The sequence below is a fragment of the Prionailurus viverrinus genome, unplaced genomic scaffold (assembly GCF_022837055.1).
Source record: "Prionailurus viverrinus isolate Anna unplaced genomic scaffold, UM_Priviv_1.0 scaffold_39, whole genome shotgun sequence".
Classification (NCBI taxonomy): Eukaryota; Metazoa; Chordata; class Mammalia; order Carnivora; family Felidae; genus Prionailurus; species Prionailurus viverrinus.
This window is the reverse complement of record NW_025927607.1, coordinates 4,607,399-4,633,041: the sequence shown is the minus strand read 5'-3', so window position 1 is coordinate 4,633,041 and position 25,643 is coordinate 4,607,399. Positions and strand designations below refer to the sequence as shown.

Here is a 25,643-nt window from a genome sequence, read left to right as displayed (position 1 = left end):
TCTGTCTGTGGTGACTTCCAAGCTTCACTGGCAGTTCCTGGACAGTGGACCTACCAGCTGCTCACGAATCCCTCCTGTTTTCCCCCTTTACCCCCCCCCCCCCCCCGCCCCCAACCCAGTCCTGAGACTTCAAAGCAAAACAACAGCACAACACACTTGTCTGAGTTGCTGGTTGATTGGTCTGGACAGAAGGCCTACCTTACAAACGCTAATAATGTAGAAAGGGACGCTACAGAATTGCTTGGTGCTTAAGAGCTTCTCCCAAGTCTAAGGCCATGGCACCTGTCCATGTCCTATTCTAGGGACTTTGGGTACTGCTTTGGCAGTGAGTCCTTGGCTCCAAGTGGTGGATTTTTGTCTGCCTTCCATGGTTTTCTCTCCCCCAGTGATGTCTTAAAGGGTTCCCGGTGTCTGGGCTGGGCTTGGCTTCTTCCCTAGCCTTCAGCTTGTATGTACAGTTTTGCCTACTTGACCAACCAGTGGGCATCTCACACATCACATCTCCATTGTGAGTTTTTGCAGCACACTCCCCCTCTCCATTCAAGTCTTCCTTCAGTCTCCTCATCTCTGCGAGGGCAGCCAAGAACCTCCCTGCCATTCTTAACCGCTGTTGTGCTCTGCCTCCAATCAATGAGGGACTTCTTGGTGCTGCCTTCCAAATTTGGCCACCTAGTTCATGTACCCTTGCCAACCATAGTGGAAAGCTGGTGTCATCTTCAGACTGAACCACTGCAGTAGCCCAGCCCCCCAACACATACTTTGACTGCATTCTACTCAAAAAGTACATCTGGTCAAACCTGCCACTCAAAACTCTAAGTCATCCTCGGAACCTAAGCAACACCTGTACCAGAACTATAGGCTGTGCTGACCTGGTTCCTGTTTAAGCCCACCTGGCTGTCCCCACAATCCCTCATATGTCCCTCCCTGCCTCTTGCCCCCTGTGGCCCCAGGTATCTGTGGTGCGCTTCCATAATTGATGCAGGAATCTGTTCCTGACATTTCCATCAGAGATATAAACTAATATATACAAACTCCTGCAGGAGACCTGTACCCTTGATTTAAAACAGTGCAAACCTGACCTGCCATTCTCCCCCTCTAGGGTGGAAGTCTGCCTGAGGGCAGGGATCTTCTCTCCTGCTGGATCTAGGGTTGCGCATAGTAGGCACACCCATTCTTACCAATTTCAGTGAAGGGGATTTAACTGGTAGCCAGGGAATAGAGTAGGGATGCAAGGAACTGAACCACCTGGCAGTGAGAGGGAAGGAAAGTTTGTGCCCGAACTTTGGGGCCAGGCCGGCCGTGTTTGCATGGAGTTTGGTTAGGACAGAGTGGGGAGTTGTAAATGCTGGGGGCGGGGGCGGGGGCGGCGGGCAACAGTTTCCCTTGGGGTGCCTTTCGAGGTCCCTTGTTTTATTCTTGGGTGGGGAGGCAGTATTGCTAGTGACCTCGCTTCTGGAGCGGCTCGGCTGGCCGGTCGTGGGGGGTGGGGTGGGCAGATGCATTTCTCAACTCTCCGACCCCCTTTCACCCCCGCCTCAAGGGCCGCAGAGCTCTTTCGGAGTTGAGCCCGGTCTGCAGGCTGCTCGGCCTTGCGCGGCGGGACTGGGGCCGCGAGTGGGGACCCCACGGGGGGCGGCGGGGGCGGGGCGTGGGCGCGGCGGCGGCGGCGGCGGCGGCGGCGGGGGGGGCGGGACGGGGCGGGGCGGCCGCCGCCTGACGTGTCTCGGCGGGATTGGAGCCGCCGCCCTATATAGCCGCGGGGGCCCGGGCGCCGGCCTCGGAGCGCGGCCGGCTACTCCGCGGCGGCGGCGGCGGCGGCGGCGGCGAGCGGACGGCGGGACGGACGGGCCGACCCCAAGGAGTGAGCGCGGGCCGGGGCGCGGGGGGAGGGTGGGCCGGGCGCGAGCAGGGGTGGGGGTCGGCGGCGCGGGGAAGTTGGGGCGCGGGGCGGGCGGGGCGCGGGCTGCCGACGTGGAGCGCCGGGCGGGGGAGGGGCCGCGGCCGCCTCCCCCGTTCCCCCGCCGCCAACCGGGCGCCCCCTCCTTTTCCCGGGCGCCCCCTCCCCTTCCGCCGCTCGGCCCGGCCCGGGGGGCGGCTACGTGTCACCACTGCGCATGGGCCGCAGCGCCGGCTTGGGAAGAGTGAGAAACTTTCCCGAGTCCGCGATGCCGGCCCGCGCCCACCCCACCCCCAACCCTCGCCTTCTGCGGCGCCCGCCCCCACGAAGTCCCTCTCTCTCCGTGCCGCCCACTCCCCCCCCCCCCAGCCCCCTAGCCCAGGGTGGGGGAGGGGAGGCCGACCTGGGCCCGGGCCGCTGACGTGGGCGTCCGGCCGCTGAGTTGACCCCTCCCACCACCCCCCGCGCTCCCCTCCCCCGGCTCGGGTTGGGGGGAGGCTTGCCGGGCTGGGGGTGCAGCGCGGGTCCCGAAGGGCAGGGTTGGGGCCAGCAGGGCGGTAGGGCCCCGTGCAGGCCTAGCCGCACCTTCACCTGCTGCCTGCCTACGTGGTCGGGTGGGTCTGCTGCCCTGGGGGGCTGCAGTGCAACTTGGACGCACCCCAGGGTCGGCGCACGAAAAGTGCATTACGGAAAAATACCGAATTTGGATGAAAGGCGGGGAGGCCGAGCGCGTTACTGCCCCTTTAAGCCTGTCCCCGCCCGCGGGCTCGCGTGGCCTGTGGGAGGGCCTGCTGAGGTGGCATCTGCGAAAGTTCCTCCTGCGGGACGGGTGCCGACTTCAGAACTTGGGGGAGCCGCTCACCTGGCCCTCGTTCGAACTTTTGGCCCGTGGGGAGCGCGTTTTTGTTCTCAAGTTCGGCGTGTGGGTCTTGAGAAGTATGTTGGAGAAAAAATTGGTTTTCCTTGTAGGCTTACTGTAGGCATAAAAGTAAATAGTTTTAATCTTGGAAGAAGAGGAAAGAAGTCTGAGTTTGCACTGCGGGTGTTTAGTACCAAGCACATTCAGTCCTGTCTTGGCGCGTGAAGCAGGAGCTTGTTAGGTGGCCCGGACGTGCCTCTCTGTTCTGTTCCTCGGGAGTTCTCCCTGCATAGACTTCTCGCTGGGGAAATGTAATTGACAAGGTCACAAGGGAGTGCACATGTACTTGTCCAGAAGCAAAGGAAGTAAAATTCTCTCTTTAAAGACTTTCTGTGGTGTATTTGTTAGGACCGGGTTCCAGATGTGAACCACGGACGTTGTGACTGTGTTTCTCCCACGCAGCAGTCAGGAGTGCTTGCAGCTCCCTGCCACGGAGGACACACTCTCTCTCTCTCTCTGCTTCTGTCTGTCCCCTTTCCTTTGGTTCTAGCTCTGCTGCTGCACAGTTGTATTTTGAGAGGTGCCTTTTTCCCCCCTGTGGACACTTAAACTCTGGGAAACAAGAGTTAAAGTCCAGGGTGAGAATAGTTGAAGATTTGCGTTAAGTGGATCTGAATGCTTCCTGCAGGAAAAGTAGTTGAGAACAAGCAAAATGATGTAGGGTCCGGGGCGATCTGGGGAAAACCCGGAGGAGACCGCTCCACGAGTCTGAAGCGATCTTGCAGAAAAGAGCGGGCTTGTTCTCTGTGGCGAGAAGGGGGAATAAAGTTGTGGATCTTGCCACTGTATACGGCACGCTGTTCTGATAGCTGTGTAGAGGTGGGGCGAGGCTCCTTTGGAAGGCAGTGCGGGGGCCTGTCCGGTGGTATTCAAAGGTTGCTGAAGGTCCCTTTCAAGCCTGATTTGAGTAGTGTTAGTACATCAGTCGAGGACCTGCGATAGCATGTGTTTGGCCTGTACTCCTTGATGGTGGGGCTTGTGTCAGGGCTCCTGCGCACTTAAGATAGCAGTGGTCACTGTGCGGTCGTCCAAGGACTCTGGAGTGGGAGTCCTCTTGCTGTGTGTTGTCCGTGAAGGCAGAGTGAGGGCTTGCGGGGAGCAGGCTGGGGCGGGCATAGAGCTGTGGGGGACAGTCTCTCTGGTGCTGATTTGTAGACGTGGAGGCAGGTAGACTGTCATGCTGAGAGCACGTTAGGAGGGCTGAGATCAGCCTTTTATAAAATCTTAGAGCAGAGCCTTAAGAGAAGGGTCATCAGGTATGTGCTTAAAATGGATCCTTAAGACAGGGTTTTGAGAAGTTTATTTAAAAAAAAAAAAGCCATCTTATCTGAGGATATCAAAACCCCAGATGTTAACTCTGTTGTTGGTTGTGATCCATTCATTTCCAGCTGTGATAAACTACCATTGGAAATCTGGAGACGAGTCCCAGTGTATCCTGTCAAACAAGTCTGGAGTTTTCTGGAGATCCACTTGTCCTTCTGTTGCCCCGGGGGCCCGTGTGCACGTGGGGGTGTCAGAGGCTCTGGGACAGGCTCTCACTCTGGCACGTCAGTAGGTGTGCGATCCTTTCTTGTGTTTCTCGCGCTACAAGGTCCCATGGAAGAGCGAGCTTGAATGGATTTTTGAAAGGTGTGCGAGTTATCTCAGAAGGGACCTTCAGGAATTCGTCCTCTAACGTGACTCCAGGTGCGGAGTGGGAATTGCTTGTCACAGACCTGTGCCTGGAGGGGATATGGACAGTGACTGTACCTTGCAGGGTTGCTGTGTGGCTTTCACCAGGCACGGAAGATTTGTCCTGTCAAGGAAGGCAAGAGGACCGGTCAGTAGGTGCACAGAGAAGAGGGTGTGGGTCTAGCCGATCGTGTGGGGAACCTGAGTTACTAGGGGGGTGTCTGAGGGTTTTAGGAAGTAACAGGGACTCCTCGTGACCTGGAGTGGGAGGGAGGCTGTTGAGATGCAAGGTTGGCAGGTAAAAGGGCAGGTGCAACCCACGTGGGAGTTCTGAGCGACAAAGGCAGGGTGGATGCCTGGGTCCTGGCTTCGCTGTCGGTGCTTTGACTTCGAGCACCTCCATCTTGTGTCTGGACTAGCTAGGTGTGCCCTGGCCAGACATGTGCGATTGCAAGGAGTGCTCACTCCCTGCACCTTGTCAAAATCAACATGTGAACGTGCTGCTCTGGTACTTTGATTTAATGGAAGAGCCTTAGTCTTCAGTAGGACTTGCGGGTTAGAATTATTGGAGACAGGTTCTTAAATAAAATTGTCTTGGCCAGTTTGTCTCCACTTTTCTCCCTCTGCCTTAGGGTGCACACCAGGATCTGGTGGGACTGGGGCCCCAGAGAGGCTCTGGCCTCTGGCTTGTGGCACTTGCCCCGTGTGACCGAAGCCTTGCATTTAGAGTTGTTGTTTGTTTTGTGTTTTGTTTTGTTTGTTTCTGTTTTAATTTCTGAAATGCCGCTGGACAATGAGACCTGAGTCTGTTGGTGCACCCCTGATTGCCATGAATTGTCTTCCTAACTCCTGAATTAAACGTATCACAGGCAAGAATTTGGGGATGTTATTCTACAGTTAGGTAGCAGGATGATGTTATCATTGCTGTCGATTCTCCCATCTCAGACACATACCCAACCTTTGTTGGAAAGTCCACCTTCTCGCACCTTGTCCCTGTGTGTGTGCTGGTTTGCGTAAAGTGGCAGGTAACCTACCTGGCAGCCTCACTCTCCCAAAGTCCCTAAGGCAAGGTGACCCACACCCTCTTACTTCACAGAGTGGTTCTCGGTCCTCCCCAGATGGCCTTTGAGGGTCCCTTCCAACCCTGCTATTTTATGGCCTGGTTTCTAAATCCCCAGTGGATTAGAAGGGACCAAAGGACTTTTACAGGATAACAACGGGAACAGAGTAACCACAAGGCACAGCGAGCTCATGAAGACAGCAGCTCTCGTTCACCCCGAGATGCTCAGGAGGAGCCCCCCGAGGTCCCCATTCCGTTTTGTGTCACAGAATGTTTTTCCTCCTGGGTTAGCAGTCAGAGATTAAGAGGGGTGCAGGAGAAATTCGTCAACCACGCAAGAGAACAGACCATCAAGTTTGTAAGGATTTTACTTCAAAATGGGTCAATTGAAAAGTTTCGGTGTTAAGGGCTCACTCCGGTCCAGGGAAAAATTGCCCCCTAAAAGTTCTAGATGGTTTACATTTTACTGTAATAGGTTTTGTTTGAAACTGATAGCCTAAGGGCAGAGAGCTTCCCCTTTTTTCCCCGAAAAACTTGTCTAAATGTTGGTAGTAATACCGAAGTGTAGATGATGTCGTGCCCTTTTCTGTTTAGGAGGTAAAAGGATCTGGGTTGTAGGATACAGATAAGTAACTTCTCTCTGGTTTTCTTCTCGCTCCCGCTCCCTTCCTGTCCCACACCAGCAAAAACTGGCAGGCTGACAGAGGCGGCCTCGGGACGGACTCTCTGGCTACTGACCGCTTTGCTGGTAAGTTTGACCATCTTTTCCAAAGGTTTCCCGTCCCAGAGCCGCGCGCGCACACGTTTCTAGTGGTTCAGAGAGACTTGTGGCTCCACATCGCGACTCCGGCGGCATGCACGTGTGCCCTGCAGGTGTGTCGTCTGGCTTCCACGACTGTGTTCAAGTTTTGTGTTTAGTCAGGATCGTCTGAATTTGGGTTGTGTTCTCTTTAGGAATGTAGAGCTTAATTTTCTTGGATTTAGGAAGAGTTCTGAGTTGTGAGAATGACACAAAAACTTCACTTTTTTACATCAGTTGGCTCTCTTACTACTTTTTTGCCACAGTGGTGCATACAGATAGGTGCGTAATTGTGTGAAAAAAGTGGGTTCTTCATTCTCACAGCAGCGTGGAGCTCGCCTCGAGTTGAAAGGGGGAAGCAAACACCACGGCTTCCGTGCTGAAAGAGCCCCCTTTTCCAAATAAGGGTCTGTGGCTTTCAGAGCCCTGGAGTCCCGCTGAGTACGGGGTGCTCGGGCAGCAGGTCTGGAGGCAGAGACTGCATGGTTCTTTCCCTGGACTGAGGAACTCTATACCTGCGGGTCCCCTGTGACCCCTGAGACACAGGACTTCAAAGAATCCCCAGCCCCCACCTGTCAGAGGCACTTGCCCATCCTGCTTCTTGCTGTTCCAGTGAAAGAAGCTGCTCCCCATCCCCACCCCATCCCCCACCGTGGACCAGACCGCATCGCCGAGCTGTAGGGTGCCCTGGGCCTTGCCTGTAGTGCCCGTGGTGCCTGAGATCCCTGCAGACGCTGTTTGATTGGCTTTTGGTAGCAGCTGTCACGTGATCTCTTGAGCATTAGGAGGCATGCGGGTGAACCAACCCCCGGAATATCTGAGGCAGATGTTAGGATGGCTGTCTAGGTGTCGGTCTGTAGGCTTTTGCCGCCCCTGGGCTTCATGGGACTGGAGCGCTCAGTTGGAGCCTCCGCCTCCTCACTTAGCGGCTAAACTTGGAGGGGAGAGTTGTCCACGGACCCTCCTTCCCTTGCGTTTTGCCTTTCATCACTTGGTGAAAGTTTGAGTGTCCTGGTACCTCACAGGTTGTGAGGAGAATGGTGTGGTTTGCCGGTGAAACAATTAAACCCTTGGCCGAAACGCGAAGCTTAACGGTCTCGCTGTGCCTTGACTTTCTTCTCTCTGACTCCCTCCTTCCTGCTTCAGTGGCTCACCCATCGGATTGTGCGCGGGCGCGAGATCAACCATGAGCTCCGTTGCAGTTTTGACCCAAGAGAGCTTTGCTGAACACCGAAGTGGGCTGGTTCCTCAGCAGATCAAAGGTGACGGCCCCTTTTGTGCCTTTCTCCTTCACCCTGAGACGTCGCTCCTTCGGCATCTTTGTCAGATCTTTCTGCCAGTATTTCTGGATACAGAAACTCTCAAACTGTGGACCGCTTTCTGGAAAGCCAGTGATTGTGGTCACTGGGAATTAACGGGATTCTTTTTCAGAATTGCTGTTTCCCAGTTGTGTTGAGCTAAAATCCTTCAAGATCTGGTGTGTATTTGCATAAACAGGATAATTTAATTTGAATGCTAAATTCTCGTTTATAATCCTTCATCTGTATGCAGATTCTATAAAATTTTCAGGTGAGAGAGTAGGGTTTTCTATTCCAGCCTGTTCTCAACTTTCAACGTTTTCTAATAACTGAATCAACTATCAGTTCTTAAGTTTAATTAAAATTTCACTTTGTAAGTCCCACTGGCCGTGTTTCGAGTGCTCATTTATTGCTAGGGCAGTGGAGACCCAAGCACTGCCACGCGCCATCCAGCTGCCCCGTAGGGTTGTTTCCCTCTCTAGATGAGGGACGCCAGGCACTGACAGGACCCGGCTGCTTGTCAGCACGGAGGCTTTTTGGCGTCCTGGGATAGCACAGCCACGTGGCCAGAAGTGGTGAGCCCGGAGTGGCACGTAGGCCTGTCTCATTCCAAAGGTCATCTCCCTGCTCTGTGTGCACATCCATTCACAGTGGTTTTTGCGGGGCGCTACCATTGCCGAGGCACTCGGGGGGGATCCAGAACAGCCCCGCTCCTGCTTTCACGGAGCTCTGGTGAATGGGACAAAAAAACCGTGAATGATTAGGGCTCTGTGGGGGATGGAGGTGATGAATGCTCCGGGGCCCGGTTTCCACCAGGCTTGTTGGCTCCTGTGCAGTTGGGAGGGGGTGGTCAGAGACGGCAGCTCCTGCACAAGTCATTGTCAGCACAGTGGGAGATCGGCCGGGGTCTGCCGCGGAGGCGGGTCTCGAGGGCAGTGCTGAGTGGGCACTGACATTATTCTGTTCTGCATATTTAAGGGTTGATTATGTGCCAGGCGTTGTCATAGTTGTGATTCTGTAAGCAAGGATTAGAAGACTCTTGGGCTCAAATTCTTTGTGGTAAGGCCTGTTTTCACGGGGCTCACCCCACTCAGGGAGGAGTAAGGCACCTGCTGTCGGGGTTGGCCCCTCCAGGCCACATGCTGAACCTGAGGGTGCTGGGCCTGGTGAGCTCACAGGGCCCTTTACCGTCACTAAATGAAGAGATGGGGGTGGAGTGTCACTCACAATTAATGTTTTGTTGCTCTCTTTTATTGATTTATTTTGACATTAAAACTCTCCAAGTGTCTTTTTCGTCTAATGTTGAAAGTGGTGTGCTTCCTTTTAATCTGTGTCGGCTGGTCCAGTTGCTACTTTAAATTCAGAAGAGGAGAGCGACCCTCCAACCTACAAAGATGCCTTCCCTCCACTCCCTGAGAAATCGGCTTGCTTGGAAAACGCCCAGGAGCCTGCTGGCGCCTGGAGTAACAAGATCCGGCCCATCAAAGCTTCCGTCATCACTCAGGTAGAAACTCCGTTCTTTCTTCCTCTGCCATTCCAGGTAGGAAGTGGTAGCACCTGAGGGAGTGGGTTTTGAACACACAGAAATGGGAATGCTTTGGGCATGCCGGTGGGGGGGGGGGGGGGGGAGGGCGGTTTTCAGGGTAGATCATTCCCCACTGCTGGGGCAGCTGTCCTCACGCCCACCGCGTAGCCCTGGCGCTCAGAAGGAGCGGGTCCCTTGGCTCTTCAGTCTCTGCTGCAATCCAGTCTCTGCTCCTAACTGCTGAAAGTGGCTTTCCACATCACCAGCTCCAACAGGAACTTGTCTGTCTGTTCTGCCTTCTGTCCCCCCATGTCAAAGCAAGTCTTCTCCTTTTGACTCCGGGACACCCATTTCCGTGGCTTTCTTTGATCTCACTAGTCCATCTCTCTGCTCTCCTGACCTGGGACATTGGTGAGGTGAACCCCGTCTCCCATGTGAACTCTTGTCGGATCGTGCTTGTTGATTACCTGCCACCCATGTGCCAAGAAGTCCCCTGAGCCTGAACCTCCTAACCGACTGCATCCTGGGTCTTTCCACCTTTCCGGCAGCTATCTGACACAGGCCTGGTGTCTCCCCAGTCTTCCCAATCTTACTAAATGCACCATGTTTTACTCGGGTTCAGGCCCAAAACCAAGAGTCATTTTGGTTCCTTCCACTTCCACTCTTGCCTCTGCTCAGTGCCTTCTCCGTCCAGCAGCCGGAGCGTCCTGAGTCATCAGTCCACGTGCCTACCTCTGCCCGAACCCTTCGTTGCCCTGATCTTGCTGCAGAGTGGGCTGGGGGATCCGGTGGCTTCCTTTCTCCTGCTTGGACAACACCCCCTCGTGCTCACGCTGCTCCCTGATGTGCCCCCTTTTTATCGCCCTCTCCCTTTTGCTCCCTCTCCCCTCTGAGTATGGCTTTTCTCTGTCTCCTTGTCCCTCAGCCCCTCTTACCTCCCTGTGTGTTTCCTTCACTGCGCTCTTACCTGGTGCTTCCTTGCTGTCCATTTGTATCGGGGTATAGTTGTCTTCAGTGGAGGGCGGCCTCCTGCCCTGAGGTGCTTTCTGCGGCACCCCCTCTCTGGCTGTAGAGCAAGGGAGGGGAGGAGGCGGGATACTTAGGAGTCTGCGGACTCAGGCTCTTGACTCTGTATTCGGTGCCTACGCACCTAAGTGTTCTCCGTCTCCTGATCTCTTTACCTTCCCTTTTTTGTCTTTTCCTGAGCAGGTGTTCCATGTGCCCCTGGAGGAGAGAAAATACAAGGACATGAACCAGTTTGGAGAAGGTGAACAAGCAAAAATCTGCTTGGAGATCATGCAGAGGACCGGCGCCCATCTGGAGCTGTCTCTCGCCAAAGACCAGGGTCTCTCCATCATGGTGTCGGGGAAGCTGGATGCTGTCATGAAAGCCCGGAAGGACATTGTTGCTAGACTGCAGACTCAGGTGGGTCCCCAGATGAGTTCTCCTGAGCAGGTGTGCCCTGGACCGTGCCGCTGGCTCCTGCAGATACGGCTTTGGCTTCGTCAGACCCTTCCCCCACTGGGGAAGCAACATGTGGAGCCTCCTGGCATTTTTATTTGAAAAACCACTAAATCGGGGATAGAAGTGGGACACCTACTGTTTTTGCTATTTGACCTAATGGACTGAAAGGTAAAGGCTTGTCCCGAGGGTGGAGACACTTGGAGAAGCTGGGCTCACTGGATGGTGTAGTGCAGACACCACCACAGGGCACTCATTCCCAGGGCCTGGCTCGAGGGTCTGTGCATTGCTGGTTAAATACACGTTTCTGGGTCCTGAACTTGGGAGGTTACAAGTTCGGATGTTGTTTTGAACCTGTTCCATAGTTCTTAGTAGTCTGATACCACTACTTGGAATTGATTGGGGAGAACTGTTACAATAAATAAATCTATGATACCTTTTGTTTCTCTATTAGCGGTGTCACTTAAAGGTGAAGGTCAATGCAGAGAATCTTATTAAAATTAAAATGTCTTGTGACAGAGACAGCGTTAGGTGGGTTTACTTAGAAATGGAGGTCCTGGGGTACCTGGGTGACTCAGTCTATTAAACGTCCGACTCTTGGTTTTGGCTCAGGTCATGATCTCACAGCTTTGTGGGTTCAAGTCCCACATCATATCAGACTCTGCACAGGCAGCACGGAGCCTGCTTGGGATTCTCTCTCTACCACTCCCCTACTCATGCTCTCTTTGTCTCTCTCACAACAAATAAACTTTAAAAAAAAAAAAAAAAAGAGGGGCTCCTGGGTGGCTCAGTCGGTTAAGTGTCCGACTTCAGCCCAGGTCACGATCTCACAGTTCGTGAGTTCGAGCCCCATGTTGGGCTTTGTGCTGACAGCCTGGAGCCTGCTTCAGATTCTGTGTCTCCCTCTCTCTTTCTGCCTCTCCCCAGCTCATGCTCACACTCTGTCTCTGTCAAAAATAAATAAACTTTAAAAAAAAATTAAAAAAAAAAAAGAAATGGGGGTTCTGTTGGTGCCTGCCTGGGTGGCTCGGTGAGCGTCTGACTTATGATTTTGGCTCAGGTCATGATTCGAGGTTCATGAGATTGAGGTCCGCATCAGGCTCTATGCTGAGTGTGGAGCCTGCTTGGGATTCTCCCTCTCTCCCTCTGCCCCTGCCCCCTGCTCACACTGTCTGTCTGTCTGTCTCTCTCTCTCTCTCTCTCTCTCTCACTCTCTTTCAATCTCTCAATGTCTCTCACTCTAACAAAAGGGTTGAGGGGGGGGGGCAGCCTGGAGCACCTGGCTGGCTCGGTTGGAAGAGCATCCAATTCTTGATCTCAGGTTATAATTTCGAGCCCCACATTGGTTGTAGAGATTACTTAAAAATATAGTCTTTAAAGAGAAAAAAAGAAATGGGGGTTCTCCCCACCTGCCACTGATCTTCTGCAAACTCCTGGGGGAGCTGGCTCTAGAATGTTGTGGCTAAAAGATGAGGGGCTGTGGGGCAAGAGCAGGGACTTAGCAGGGAGGAGGGGAACTGCCCTGTGCTGTCCACACTCTCACTCACCCCGTCCTGTGGGCCATGGGAAAGTCACTAACTCTCCACTAGCTTCAGGGACCAAAGTCCCGAAACACAGGCAGCACTTCACCTTGCTGCTGACATGTAATCAGTTCTCAGACTTGCTGTTTACTGGTCAGTGAATATTTGAGTATTTTGTGAGTGAGCACTGGGCGGGAGAAGACCTGACCCACTCCACTCCCCCTACACCTCTCTTTACTTTAAAGCGGATCCCAGATACATTCATCTGTAATCTACCCCCCACCTTTTTAAAAGTATAATTTACCAGGCTGTTACTCATTAAAGTTAACAGTAATTTTTAAGTTTGTTACTTATTTTGAGAGACGGAGTGAAAGCGCATGAGTGTGCGTGGGAGAGGGAGAGAGAGAATCCCAAGCAGGTTCCGTGCTGTTGGAGCAGAGCCTGATGTGGAGCTTGATCCCACAAACTGAGATCGTGACCTGAGCTGAGGTCAAGATTCTGACACTTGAGGGACTGAGCTGCTCAGGTACCCCTAAAAGTAATAGTAATTTCATAATATATACATACTAAGCCCAGTCTGTGGACTTCTTACATTAATTATCTCCAGTTGTCTTTGGAGTTCAAATCGGCATCCACACCAGGCCTGCCTGCTGGGTGTCTTGTGCTCATGCCCTCTGATTCCTCAGTAGTGCCCTCCCCTCCTCTTCTTGGTGCCTTTGATTTTCTGGGATAAGCAGGTGTTTGCTTTGTCCCACCGTCCACTGTTACTTCCTGTAAACTGGGGGTTAGATCTAGGGGCTGGTTACTTTGATGTTCAACTTGTTTGGCAAGGAAACTTGTGGGTGGTCCTGTGTGGTTGTTATTGATTCCAAGACTAGACTCCAGTTTTCAGCAAATCCATCCATTAATAAAGTTCCTGATCTTTTGCTTAGTAATGTTATCATCTGCAGACGGCTTAAATTCAGTTGAGTGCAGATGGCAGTTTTCTAACTCCCTCCCCATTAACTTGGTCTTCTTGTGAAGAACTTTCCTCTGCCACCCGTTGAGTCAGTGTTCAGACTACGTTGGCACCCTGGCATCTTCACAGGGGACCCGGGAATCTTCTCACTGTCATTATGAACTTTTGACGTGTTGATTTAGTCCTTTATGGTGAAGTTTGCATCACCTTTGGACAGTGGGACCCCCTTCGGTTTGGCCTCCTGCCGCCTTCTGGAGTGATCATTCGTGTCCATCATGCCCTGATTTCGAACACAGAGACGTGCAGGCCAACTGTAGCCACAGACGTAAAGTCAACTGTTCATCCAGGAACTCTGTGCCTTTTTTTTTTTTTTTAATTGTTTTTGAAGTTTACTTTTGAGAGAGGGGAAGAGACAGCATGAGGGGGCAGGGACAGAGAGAGAGACACACAGAATCCGAAGCAGACTCCAGGCTCTGAGCTCTCAGCACAAAGTCCGACGCAGGGCTCAAACCTACGAACCGCGAGATCCTGACCTGAGGCGATGCCAAACGATTAACTCTCTGAGCCACCCAGGTGCCCTTCTGTGCCTTTTTATTAGGAAGTTGCATGAGTGCAAACTGGTAGTTCTAATTAAGATGAGAGGTGATGGAGTCTTAAAATTGCTTGAAGGAGTTCATGCTCTCATCCTGAGATACAGTTAGGTTGGGACAGAGTCAGAGCTGTGTGATAAGATTCTGTCAGAGACAGCTTCCGCAGCCCCCCCCCCCCCCCCCCAGTCTCCCTCCCCTGCCAGGTGACCATTCTTAGTCTTTGATTTATCCTTCCCTTGTTTGGGTTTGAGAATAGAAGCAGAAGGTAACTTGCTGTAATAAACCTTGCCCTACATCCTGTTTTTTCCTGCGTATTTTTTGGAGATGTATATGTATCAGCAAACAGTGGCTCTCCTTTCTTACTTGGGTGCGTGGTGCTCTGTGCGTGTGCTGGAAGTTGTTCAGGCATTCCTGTTGATGGGCATTTGGGTGCCTCCCTGACTTCTGTTATAAGTGTGTCTGGTTAAAGACCTTGTACATATGGGATTTCCTGTTTTACCCTGTCTGTCCGAAGATGAGTTTCCTAGCAGTGAGGTGGCTGGTCTGGGCTGGTCTGAGGGCAGTGCATACTTAATTTCTCTGTAGCAGCCAAGCCCTGGCCCCCCGCTGCACCCGGGGCCCCCCCCCCACAGGCTTGCCCCGCCTGTCAGATGCTTGGGCTTTTGGCATTCTGGAAAGTAGCTGAGTGTACTTTTAATTTGGATTTTTCAGATGAGCAGAATTGTTTTATTTACTTTTCTGAAAGAAAGTGTGAGTGGGGGAGGGGAGAGAGAGAATCTTAAGCAGCCTCCACACTGTCAGTGCAGAGCCTGACATGGGGCTCCATCTTACGACCGACCCGGAGATCATGACCTGAGCCGAAATTAAGAGTTTGACACTAAACCAACTCAGCCACCCAGGCGCTCAGGATTGAGTGTCTGTTTAATACAGACTTTGCATTTGCTCTGTGTGCTCTTTGTTCTTTGGCCTTCACTGTCAAGTTAAAGAGTCTACCTTGCTCAGTGTATTAGGGCTCTTAAAACCTGCCCCAGAGGGGCACCTGGGTGGCTCAGTCGGTTGAGTGTCTGACTTGGGCTCAGGTTGTGATCTCATGGTTCGTTTCATGAGTTCGAGCCTGGCGTCGGGCTCTGTGCTGACAGCTCAGAGCCTGGAGCCTGTTTCGGATTCTGTGTTTCCCTCTCTCTCTCTGCCCCTTCCCTGCTCATGTTCTGTCTCTCAAAAATAAATAAACGTTAAAAAAAAAAAATTTAAAAACCTGCACCAGTAATACACCTTATGAATAATGCTTCCTCGTTGGCCATTTGTTTTTTGACCTTGGTGTGTTTTGCTGTGTGACGGGTTATTCAAGTGTAGTCATGTTCATTACTGTTGTTATTTTGAGTCCTCACTGGGAAACTGTTTCACTTCTGGTTATGAGAAATTTCCTCTTTTCCTGGTGCCTGGAAGGGTGTTCTTCCCTTTTTGTTCTGGATGTTTGGAATTTCTTACCAGCAGGGGGAGGGACACATCCAGTTTCATCCTTCTCCATATGGCCTTAGGTTGTCGGCACCAGTTTTAAAAGAGTTTTTTCCCAGCGATTTGAGTGGCTGTTTTTATGAAGTCCTACGTTTCCGTATTAACTTGTTTCCGTTTGTGGGTTTTCAGTTCTGACCTGTTGGTCTGTCTTTCTGTGTGCTAATATTCTGTTTTAAGGGTAGCGGTTTTATATTATTTATATTCAGTACAGTTACTGGTACCCTTCCCGTACTGTCCTCTTTCAGGATTTTCCTTGTGCCTTTCTCTTTCGTTCTGCCATGCAAAACTTTATGATCTACCTTTTGCTCAAGATTGCATTAGAGCTTTAAGGGAGTGTTTTGTGATTTTTTTTTTTTTTTTTTTTTTTTTTGAAAGAGGGCACAAGTGAGGGAGGGGCAGAAAGGGAGAGAGAGAAGTGGGGCTCACCTGTCGCGGGACTCGGACTCATGAACCGTGAGGTCATGACCTGAGCCTGAGTCAGATGCTTAACGACTGTGCCGCCCGGGCGCCCCCGTCCTGTGAGTTCTAGTGCAGGGACCCCACCTCTTATGTTGGGTTGTGTCTACTTAGTCTTTTTTTTTTTTTTGGCCTGTCAGAAATGGCCATTCTTTTGCATTCTGTCTTCTAACCAGTTGCTGTTAGCATAAGATAAAGCTGCTTTGGTGCTGCTCTTCTCCCTGTTATAGACCTTAGACGTTTAACAAAGTCGTAGTTTCCCGGGGCTCCGGAAGGCACAGGCCCGTGCCTCTTCCCTGTCTCATCTTTGTGCCTGCTTTGCTTCCTTGGGTTTCCTTTTGTGGTGACCCCCTGCACACAGGGGGGGTTAGGGGGGGCAGACCTCAGTGGGTACCTCCCGTTAAGTACAGGCTGAGTAGGGTGCATGCCTTTTGTCATGTTACAGGAGTAACACATCCATTGATGTTCATGTTCTTGCACATTTTAAATCATAAATAGATTTAAATTTTCTGGAGGTGATCGTTTGATTTTTCTTCTTACGTCAACGTCATGACACGTCAGTGGTATGATGAATTACATAAACTGTAATTCTGTACATAAACTAATTACATATTACGTAACTGTAATATATACATATACATATAATATATGTATAATAATAATATGTTTAATAATTTAAACATCTAAAAATTTTAAAAAATTTAAAAAGTTTAATAATAATTTAATAATAATAATATAATAATAATAATATACATATACATAAACTGTAATTTCCTCATTGATCCATTTTTGGAGCAAACGTGAGCTGATCAGAACGTGTAACAAGCTGGTGGTCTTTTTCTGTGCTGGTTGGGAAGTGAGGTCCTGTTATATGGTCTCTATGACGTTTTTGTTTTGAACGTCAGGTAGTCTGCTATAAGACGGTATTTTGGGGGAAGGGGAAAGTGGCTGATACGGGAGTTTCTGCTACACCAGTGTTGAGAGCTTTAACACTTTTCTTTTTTAAGTCGTCTTAGTGCCTACTTGCTGCACAGAGTTGGAAAGACTGGGAGCCTGTGTCCTCCTGGCTCTTTGGGACTTCAGGAACCTGCTTGATTTCTAGCAGTTGGACTCATTGGATGAAGGCTTTGGACTATTTCTATTTTATTTTCTCAGACAAGTCGTCTGTTTTAACTGGTTGTAAAAGAGAGGAAAAAGAGTTTATTAGGGATATAGGTCTTATGTCTGAAAATAAAAATAGCTTAGTATTCCAGAAGCAAAAATTAATGTGGTTAGTCAGTTATGTACCTGCTTTCCTACCATGTCCCAGGATGGTGTTGACAGTCATGGAAGTGGAGAACGAGACAGCATTCTTAAATATTCCTGTTCTCGTGGTGGCTCATTGCGTCGAGAAGCTGTTGAACAAATCAGTACCTCTGACTAACTATGACAGCAGAGCATGTGTCATGGGGTCCTGGGGGGGTGTATTGCACTTGGACTTTTCCTAGCCTTGGGGTCAGGGTAAGCGTCCCCAAGAGCATGATGTTTATTTAACCTGGGAGTGTTCTGAAGGATGGGCTGGCACTGGCAGACAAGAATGGCGTTTCAGGCGGAGAGAAAGAATATCGTGGAGAAATAATGCTTTTTCAGGACCTACAAATACTATTGTTTTCTCTGCCTCTCTTCCTCTTACAGGCCTCAGCAACTGTTGCCATTCCCAAAGAACACCATCGCTTTGTTATTGGCAAAAATGGAGAGAAACTGCAAGACTTAGAGCTCAAAACTGCAACCAAAATCCAGATCCCACGCCCAGATGACGCCAGCAATCAGATCAGGATCACCGGTACCAAAGAAGGAATCGAGAAAGCTCGCCATGAAGTCTTGCTCATCTCCGCTGAGCAGGTGGGGCCAGGTGAGGGCTTGGTGTGTGTGCATTGGCCTCAGCCCAAGAGCTGTGCCTTCATGGTTCTGTTCTGTCCTTTCCAGGACAAACGTGCTGTCGAGAGGCTGGAAGTGGAGAAGGCATTCCACCCCTTCATCGCTGGGCCTTATAACCGACTTGTTGGTGAGATCATGCAGGAGACAGGGACGCGCATCAACATCCCCCCACCCAGCGTCAACCGGACAGAAATTGTCTTCACTGGAGAGAAGGAGCAGTTGGCCCAGGCTGTGGCTCGCATCAAGAAGATTTATGAGGAGAAGGTAGTGGTTGGGCAGAGAGTGTGGGGACTGTCATCTGGAGGTGTGGCTGAAGTCTAGCCCCTGCCTCTTACCCTCTTGTGCCCAGATGAGTTCAGTTTCCAGTTAGTTAGCAGGTGGAGCTGTTGGGCAGGGAAAGAGTAGACAGAGCTTGGAGCTAGACGTCTGGGCTGGATGTAGCACCCAGATCCAGTCAAATGTTGGAGCTAGCTGTCTGCTGTGAGTCCCCGTCATGGAGTCCCCATACTCACTCCTTGAGGTAGGGGGAGGACTTGGGGCCCTCACCTCATGGACTTGCACTTTTCAGTCTGGGCTTGAGTAGTTAAATTCTTAGGTGATTCTTGTGAGGACGAAACCCAGCCCTTGATCAGAGGAGGTTCTGGGGGTTGGCTGGTCCCCGTCTTCACTTGAGAGGGCTCACGAGTATGTAAGGCTCTGCATCTTGCTCCCCCCTTCTTTGATGACAGTGTTCTGTTCCCACCTATTCCTCCTGAGTCCTCCCTTCTGACTCCCTCATGGTGCTCTTAGAAAAAGAAGACCACAACCATCGCTGTGGAGGTAAAGAAGTCCCAGCACAAGTATGTCATCGGGCCCAAGGGCAATTCCTTACAGGAGATCCTGGAAAGAACAGGCGTGTCTGTGGAGATCCCACCCTCAGACAGCATCTCCGAGACTGTGATACTTCGAGGCGAGCCTGAAAAGCTGGGGCAGGCGCTGACTGAAGTCTATGCCAAGGTAACTGCCGCATACGACACTGGGCGCTGGGTGCAGGGACCGCGTCGGGGGAGCGCACGCCTGGCTCTGGCGAGCATGAACACGCGTGAGCTGGCCCCCGCAAACCCGCTGCTCTGCCCCCTGGTTTCCTAGGCCAACAGTTTTACGGTATCGTCCGTCTCCGCTCCTTCCTGGCTTCACCGATTCATCATTGGCAAGAAAGGGCAGAACCTGGCCAAGATCACTCAGCAGATGCCTAAGGTGAGGGGGCCTTGCGGATGTGTTCGTTCTGAGTTTTTGATCTTGTCATCCCGTTGCTGACATTTGTTGTTTATCCTGGGCATGCCTCTGAAGACTGTGGCACGGTTTTTAAAAGTCAGTTGCTGTTTGTGACAGTCCGTTTACATGGGTGGCTGAGGAAGAACATAATAAAGTTTTTAATGTATCTGTCATTCTTTTGATCTTTTTAATCAGAAGCTGTGTGTATTGTTAGGTGTCGTGGATACCTTAGGAAAGATCTCATGTATTAGGGCGTAGTAACTTCACGGTGGTTATGTCTGTAAATTTGGAAGAGCACACGTGCGCCGTTTGTTTGAAGTGCGGTGTTACAGCCTTTTCATGCTTTACACTTCCGTCCTTGACGTCTTCCTGGTCTTCCGGAGGGGACCACAGCTCCCCGTGGACTTACCCCGGCTGACTTGCGCGGGAGCACATCCTTCGTACCCCCCTCCGACTCACAGCGGGTTTCCAGTTGACTTCTTCATGTTTCCCTTAGGCTCAGGGTCCTGGTTCACACAAATGCAGCTGCTTCCTGGGGCCACTCTCCCTTAACGCCCTTGTCACACATTGCCTTCTTGCCTGATGTGTCGTAAGCGGGGACAGGGCTGGCCTTGCCTGTGGACCACCTTCAGGCAGCTCTCCATGGGCTCAGATTTCCTCCCTAAAGCTTGTCCTCATTGTTTGACTTTTTTAAAAAAATGTTTTTAATGTTTATTTTTGAGAGAGAGAAACAGACAGAATGTAGTGGGCGAGGGGCAGAGAGAGAGGGAGACCCAGAATCCGAAGCAGGTTCCAGGCTCCGAGCTGTCAGCACAGAGCCCCACGCGGGGCTCGAACTGAAGAGCCGTGAGATCATGACCTGAGCTGAAGTCGGACACTCAACCGACTGAGTCACCCAGGTGCCCCAGTACTTGTCTCATGTCTCATTCTTTGTGTAAGCGAAGAGGAGTAGGCCTGTAACAGGGAAAGCGCCACAGCGAAACAGTGGGGAAAGTGGTGTTGAGGGGCTCTAGGTCTGTGGTTTGGGTGGTAGGCATATTGTGGAGGATTTTACAGTTCCCACATTTACTGAAGCAAAGATGATTAGATCACGGTAGTACCGAGATAATGGGTGTCCCCCAGCTGCCCTCTTCAGCCGCCTGTGGTGTCTCTGGACATGCGTTTATATGAAGCAGGTGGGGTTGGCCGCTGCCTCAGGAAAGCACTCGCAGGTTCTCAGGGCACTGCCGCTGTGCCGTGCCGTCTTGGCCATCTCTTTCCTCGTTTTGATGTGGTAGGTTCACATCGAGTTCACAGAAGGTGAGGACAAGATCACTCTGGAAGGCCCCACAGAGGATGTAAACGTGGCCCAGGAACAGATTGAAGCCATGGTCAAAGACCTGGTAAGGTGCCCCCCTGCACATTGTGGGTGCTGGTGAAGTAGGGCCGTGGTTGGAATGTCCTCGCTTGCCAGTCAGACATCACGTGGGTGGGCCTGGCTACCCAGGGGTAGCCCAGGGCGAGTAACAGGTTCTGAAGCGGTTAGAACCTGGCCAAGTCCAGGAGGTTCATGGATGGAGGAGACTTTGTTTTGAAGAAGGGTCTTTAAAGTGGGCCGGAAGGACAGTCTTGGAACAATGCCCGACAGTAGAGTGACAAAACATGGCAAAAGCTACCGGCTTTTGGACTTTGGTTCTTGCTGGTGTCTGAGACTGTGGCTCATCCCGTGGCCTCAAGAGTTTGTCTCCGGACCCATTCTGTGCTCCTCCTGCAGATTACCCGGATGGACTATGTGGAGATCAACGTGGACCACAAGTTCCACAGGCACCTCATCGGGAAGAGCGGGGCCAACAGTGAGTGCGGCTGATGGCGCCGGGGGTGGTGCTGGGGTTGAGGCTGGGTCACACAGCTTCGAACTCCTCTTCTCCTCGGGCTGTGGTTGGTCTGGAGGTAACCATGACCATCCTGGTCGGAGGTCACGGTGAAGGACTGCCGAGCCTGATGGGGTAACATCACTGGTTTTCTAGTCACTACCGAATGGGTGCCTAGCAGGGCTCCCCAAGGAGCAGGAAATGTCTGGGCTCACGGGCACAGGGAGGGGTTCTTTTGGGCAAGCGATATCACGGCAGCCCAGGTGAGCTCTGTCTGATCAGGAGCGCAAGTGTGGTTCCTCAGAAGTGTGTTGAGTGAGGGCTGTGCCCAAATGAAGGATGTTTTCTAAAACCCACTCCTTGGCCTGGTTTAGTGTGAGGCCACCCAACACATTACAGTGCTTTCCTTGTCCCTATGTTTCCTCTGTAGTAGGAGGTGAGAGGGCAGCACACATCCCAGCCTGGGTCCATCCCTAGGTTGTAGGGACCCCAGCCGTGTAGACAGGATGCCCTGTGAGTGTGTCCTCTTTGGTTTTTGCCTGATACGGTCCAGTTTTTGTTCATAGTAACGTGAGCTCGTCAGCTGTGCCGTGTTTGGTGTCAGTCTTGTGTTCTGGGGTATTTTAAACACCAGCGAGAGTCCACAGACACAGAACACCTCCTGATGGAGCTTCCTTGCACATACTGCCGAAGCCTCGCGCACGCTGTAACTCGATTTGTTTGTGTGTGTGTGGATGAACTCGGGGGTGTCTTAACGTAAGAACTCGTAGCTCTGACACAAATTGCCGGTGTCTGCTCCCCAGGAGTGTGGGGCCCCCAGTGCGGTTCAGGTTAATTCTCTTCGCTTTCTGCTTCTGTTTCTCCCCTCCTTTTCTTTCACGATCTGAAACCTCCCACCTGGCTTCTGAGTCCTTGGCTCTGGTTGTCCTACGTGGTTTCACCCTGGAATAGCACATGTCCTGGCTGCCTCTGTGTGTGCTCACAGCCCTCCTCTGTGACCCCTAAGGAGCTTGGGCAAAATGCAGGCCTTGTTTCTTGGGATAAGGTCTCTCCAGGGTGTGGGGGCTTGGGTCTCTGTTCAAAGAAGATGACAGAGGGTTTTCAACTCAACTTGTTTGGCAAAGAAGTGAAGTCTTGATTTGGATCCCAGCTGATGGTGGGGTCTCTCTGGGCAGCAGCCTGACCTCCGTGGAGCCCTCAGGTGGTCATTGGGAGGTGCCCTTCGGTTATTTTTGTTTTTTTGAGAGTAATTTTATGACGTGAGAACACAGTGGTTCGGTTCCCAAACTTGCTTCCACCTTAGAAACCCCTGGGATCTTTTAAGTATTCTAAAGCCCCAGCCATAGCCCAGGCCAGGGAAACCTCATCCACTGAGAGGCCCCAGCTGTCCGTCACGTGACATCCTCAGGGTGACACCTGCATGGTCCGTCTAGGTAAAGACCATACCCAACACATTTGAGAGAATGGAGAGTCTTGCACTGAAGGCTTAATCACCCCCTTTACTTGTTGGGTGACCAGTGAGTGGGGGCTTTAGTCCTGTTCTGCTAGGTGGTTAATCACTAGTGGAACATAATAGATTCTGAGTCTAAAACGTGTTTCTTGTTGTATTATTAAGTAAACAGAATCAAAGACCAGTACAAGGTGTCCGTGCGCATCCCTCCTGACAGTGAGAAGAGCAACCTGATCCGTATCGAGGGGGACCCGCAGGGTGTGCAGCAGGCCAAGCGGGAGCTGCTGGAGCTTGCCTCTCGGATGGTGAGACCTACGACCAGGCCCTGCTGGGGAGGGGTGCGCCTGTGCCTGCTGGGTGACTCTGCAGGGTACCCTCTGTGCCTCTGTTTTCATGTGTGGTCCTGGAGAATGGGACTCGCTCCATTTAGGAGTGGCTCTGACCTGCAGGGGCCCAGGTGCTGTGCTGGAGGCACTGGGGCTCTGCAGCAGGGCTTTTGGCCTTGGGGAAACCCCGGAGTCTGGGATGCTTTGAGTACTGACTCCAGGGACTGTGATGGATTTTCTGGATTCTTAGAAGCACCCAGGTGACTCCCATGTGCAGCCAAGGTTGAAAATTCCTGCTGTGTGGTTATCTGCAACTCTAAAGGTTGGCGGGGCTTGTTCCTGCTGCCAGACTGAAGTTCTGCATTCCCCTGTCTAAGCTGTCAGCGCTGGTGTGTCTATCTTGATTGTGTGATTCGTAGGCAGATAGCCATGCAGCTGTGATTGTTGGTTTGGGCTGCACAGAAGCGTCACTGGGATGCCTTTCAGTATCCAGAGGAGGCACGTGCTGAGTGAGAGTTTACGGTTCAGCGTAAACACGTGCAGAACGTCAGGAAGCCTCGGGCAGGGCAGTGTGCGTGCCTCATCGGGATAGGGAGTGAGCTGCATGTCGGTTTCACCCTGTCACTTCCTGGCTCTGGTGCCCAGGCCTGGAGCCTGCCCTCAAGGCCCCCTTTGGGCAGTAGGCCTTTCCTTTTCCTCAGCTGCAAGCCGACACATGCGGCCTCCTGCCATTCTCTGGCCATCCCTGAGCTCACAGCTCAGCAGAGGGTTCCAGCTCTTCCCTTACTCAGCCAGCTCTCTTGTTGCCCGGGGTGGGGGGGGGGGGGGGGGTCCCTTGGTCTGGGGTATCTGGTACTTCTGTGGGATTACTGAACCCGTGTTTCTCTGTCAGCCTGGTGCCAGTCTGATCCAGAATCTCCCCCAAGATTTTGAATGGTTAGCTGCTAGTATTTTTTCTTTATCCTACCTCTGTTTATTCTTTTGTATTCTTTGGTGTTTTAGTGAGATGCTGGGGTAGGTGAGAACCAGAACCATGCAGGTTTATTGCCTGGTGTTGAACCTTTCTTAATTATCCACGTGTGGCAGTGGTTGAACCACACTGTGTTCTGGAAGGATCACTGCCTGCAGGGCGTTGTGCCTCATGGTCTCTTGTTCTCATCCCCATGGATTGAGGCCACTGCACTGGCACTTCTGGTTGAGGGATCCTGAACTCTGCTGTGGAATCGTACTTCATTCAGGAAAATGACACTCAGCCCATGTTTTTAGAGAGAGTGGGTGTCCTCTCCAGGGCACTCTGCTGGCTGCCGACTCCCTGTGGTGCTACGAGGCTGTGTGGAGCTCCCCAGGCCCCCGGGGGGCCTCCTGCTGTTAACATCATCTCCTCAAACCGTGTTTTTAGGAAAACGAGCGTACCAAGGATCTGATCATTGAGCAGAGATTCCATCGCACCATCATTGGCCAGAAGGGTGAACGGATCCGTGAAATTCGTGACAAATTCCCAGAGGTAAGGGTTTCCCAGAGGCATTCTTGAGTCCTCTAGGAGGGATTGATTGGCACTGTTGTGGAATCCGGTCATTACCAATAACTGAACTTGCATTTGTGGTGATTTGTCCCAGGTTATCATCAACTTTCCAGACCCAGCACAAAAGAGTGATATCGTCCAACTCAGAGGGCCCAAGAATGAGGTGGAAAAATGCACCAAATACATGCAGAAGATGGTGGCAGACCTGGTAGGGGTGTTTTCCCTCCTTGGTTGTGATACAATGTTACCGGTGGTGGAGAGGCCTGGGGGACTTGTCCCATCAGTACCTCTGCTTGGAGAGCACACTTGGACCCTGGATTGGTCTGCCGTCTCCATAGTGATGCCGTCCCTGGTAACCCCGTGTGCTTAGACTGGCAGAAATTGTTAGGGCCTCAGTGTTGCGTGGAATTAAAGTGGGGTGCCAGGTTCCTTGTGTCCTGGAGGGGTCTTGGGGTATCTAGATAACGTGTGCCATCTGGTAAGGAGCGGGATGTACGCAGATAGTGTGGGGAGTCAGTTACTGATTTGTTACCTTCTTGAGAGCTGGAATGGGAACAGGTAGTTTGGAAAGTGCCGAGGGTCGTTATTGACGGGAGGACTCCAGGTGGGCTCATGCTTTCTGTGGTCCTTCACGGGGCTTGGACCAAGCGGACAGCTGCCTCAATCACTGACGGGGGCTCTCCCAGCCCTGAGCACATTCACGCTGCCCTGGAGTGGTGGGGTTCCCAAGAGTGGCAGGGTCTGTGTGTCACCTTGAGGTGTGCTCTGGGCTTACTTCTCCCAGCCTGGTGTCCTGGTCTCCACTGGCCCTCGGCCAGCTCTGGTCCTGGAGGTGGCCAGAACCCCCTCGTACCCAGAGTGTCGGTTGAGGACACTTGGCACACTCCGTTGCTTCTGGATTGTGGAACTTGCATCGAACAGATGGCAGGTTGTATTGCGAGCCACTTTTTATAAAGGTGGCTTTGCATCAGTTAACTGTGGTTTGCCCAGTTAGCTAATTGCTGAGTAAGTTATCCCCCATTCTTGTGACAAGCCTCTGAAGGTCAGAGGTCAGATAGCCGGAGACCAGGAGGATCCAAGTGTGTGTTTTCCCATAATGAGACCTGTCATTTCATACTCTTTCATGGATGATGGGATACCTCACTCCAGTATGCTGGCTAATTGTGCCACTCCTTTTGTCTCTAAGGTGGAAAATAGTTACTCAATTTCTGTTCCGATCTTCAAACAATTTCACAAGAACATCATTGGGAAAGGAGGCGCAAACATTAAAAAGGTGACCAGCCAGTTTGTCCCCTGAACCTTGGCTCTCCTCAGCCTACCCCCAGAGCCCTCTGCCATTCCGGCTGAGCTTTGAAGGAGGGAGCCTTCCTTTCCAGCCCTGGGCTCCAGCTGTCTCAACTGGGACGTCCGCTTTTCATGGTGTCCCATCTGCTTGTAGATCCGAGAAGAAAGCAACACAAAGATCGACCTTCCAGCAGAGAATAGCAATTCAGAGACCATTGTCATCACAGGCAAGCGAGCCAACTGTGAGGCTGCCCGGAGCCGCATCCTGTCCATCCAGAAAGACCTGGTAATGGGGTGTTTTGTGACAGGACGCTAGCCAGGCTCCCTGTGGTCCTGTCTCAGCAGCCCCCACGGCGCTAGCCTGCTGTTCA

General features: G+C 52.0%; 1 protein-coding gene across 2 annotated transcripts in view; it reads left to right on the top strand.

Annotated features, from left to right (window-relative positions):
* The window catches only part of HDLBP (high density lipoprotein binding protein), a 70,938-nt gene that overhangs the window by 30,207 nt on the left and 15,088 nt on the right, over positions 1–25,643 (top strand). Inside the window, exons 1-16 of one of the 2 annotated variants that reach the window (XM_047846536.1) lie at positions 1,788–1,861; positions 6,231–6,295; positions 7,493–7,608; positions 8,991–9,148; positions 10,379–10,594; positions 17,344–17,550; positions 17,635–17,850; positions 18,376–18,582; positions 18,715–18,822; positions 20,118–20,222; positions 20,594–20,672; positions 22,306–22,445; positions 23,866–23,970; positions 24,083–24,196; positions 25,175–25,261; positions 25,427–25,558. In XM_047846536.1, the coding sequence (XP_047702492.1) occupies positions 7,533–7,608; positions 8,991–9,148; positions 10,379–10,594; positions 17,344–17,550; positions 17,635–17,850; positions 18,376–18,582; positions 18,715–18,822; positions 20,118–20,222; positions 20,594–20,672; positions 22,306–22,445; positions 23,866–23,970; positions 24,083–24,196; positions 25,175–25,261; positions 25,427–25,558 (1,950 nt within the window). In that variant the 5' untranslated portion in view covers positions 1,788–1,861; positions 6,231–6,295; positions 7,493–7,532. Of the gene's footprint in view, positions 1–1,787; positions 1,862–6,230; positions 6,296–7,492; positions 7,609–8,990; positions 9,149–10,378; positions 10,595–17,343; positions 17,551–17,634; positions 17,851–18,375; positions 18,583–18,714; positions 18,823–20,117; positions 20,223–20,593; positions 20,673–22,305; positions 22,446–23,865; positions 23,971–24,082; positions 24,197–25,174; positions 25,262–25,426; positions 25,559–25,643 lie in introns of those variants that run through there. The other variant, XM_047846537.1, reaches the window with a different exon arrangement.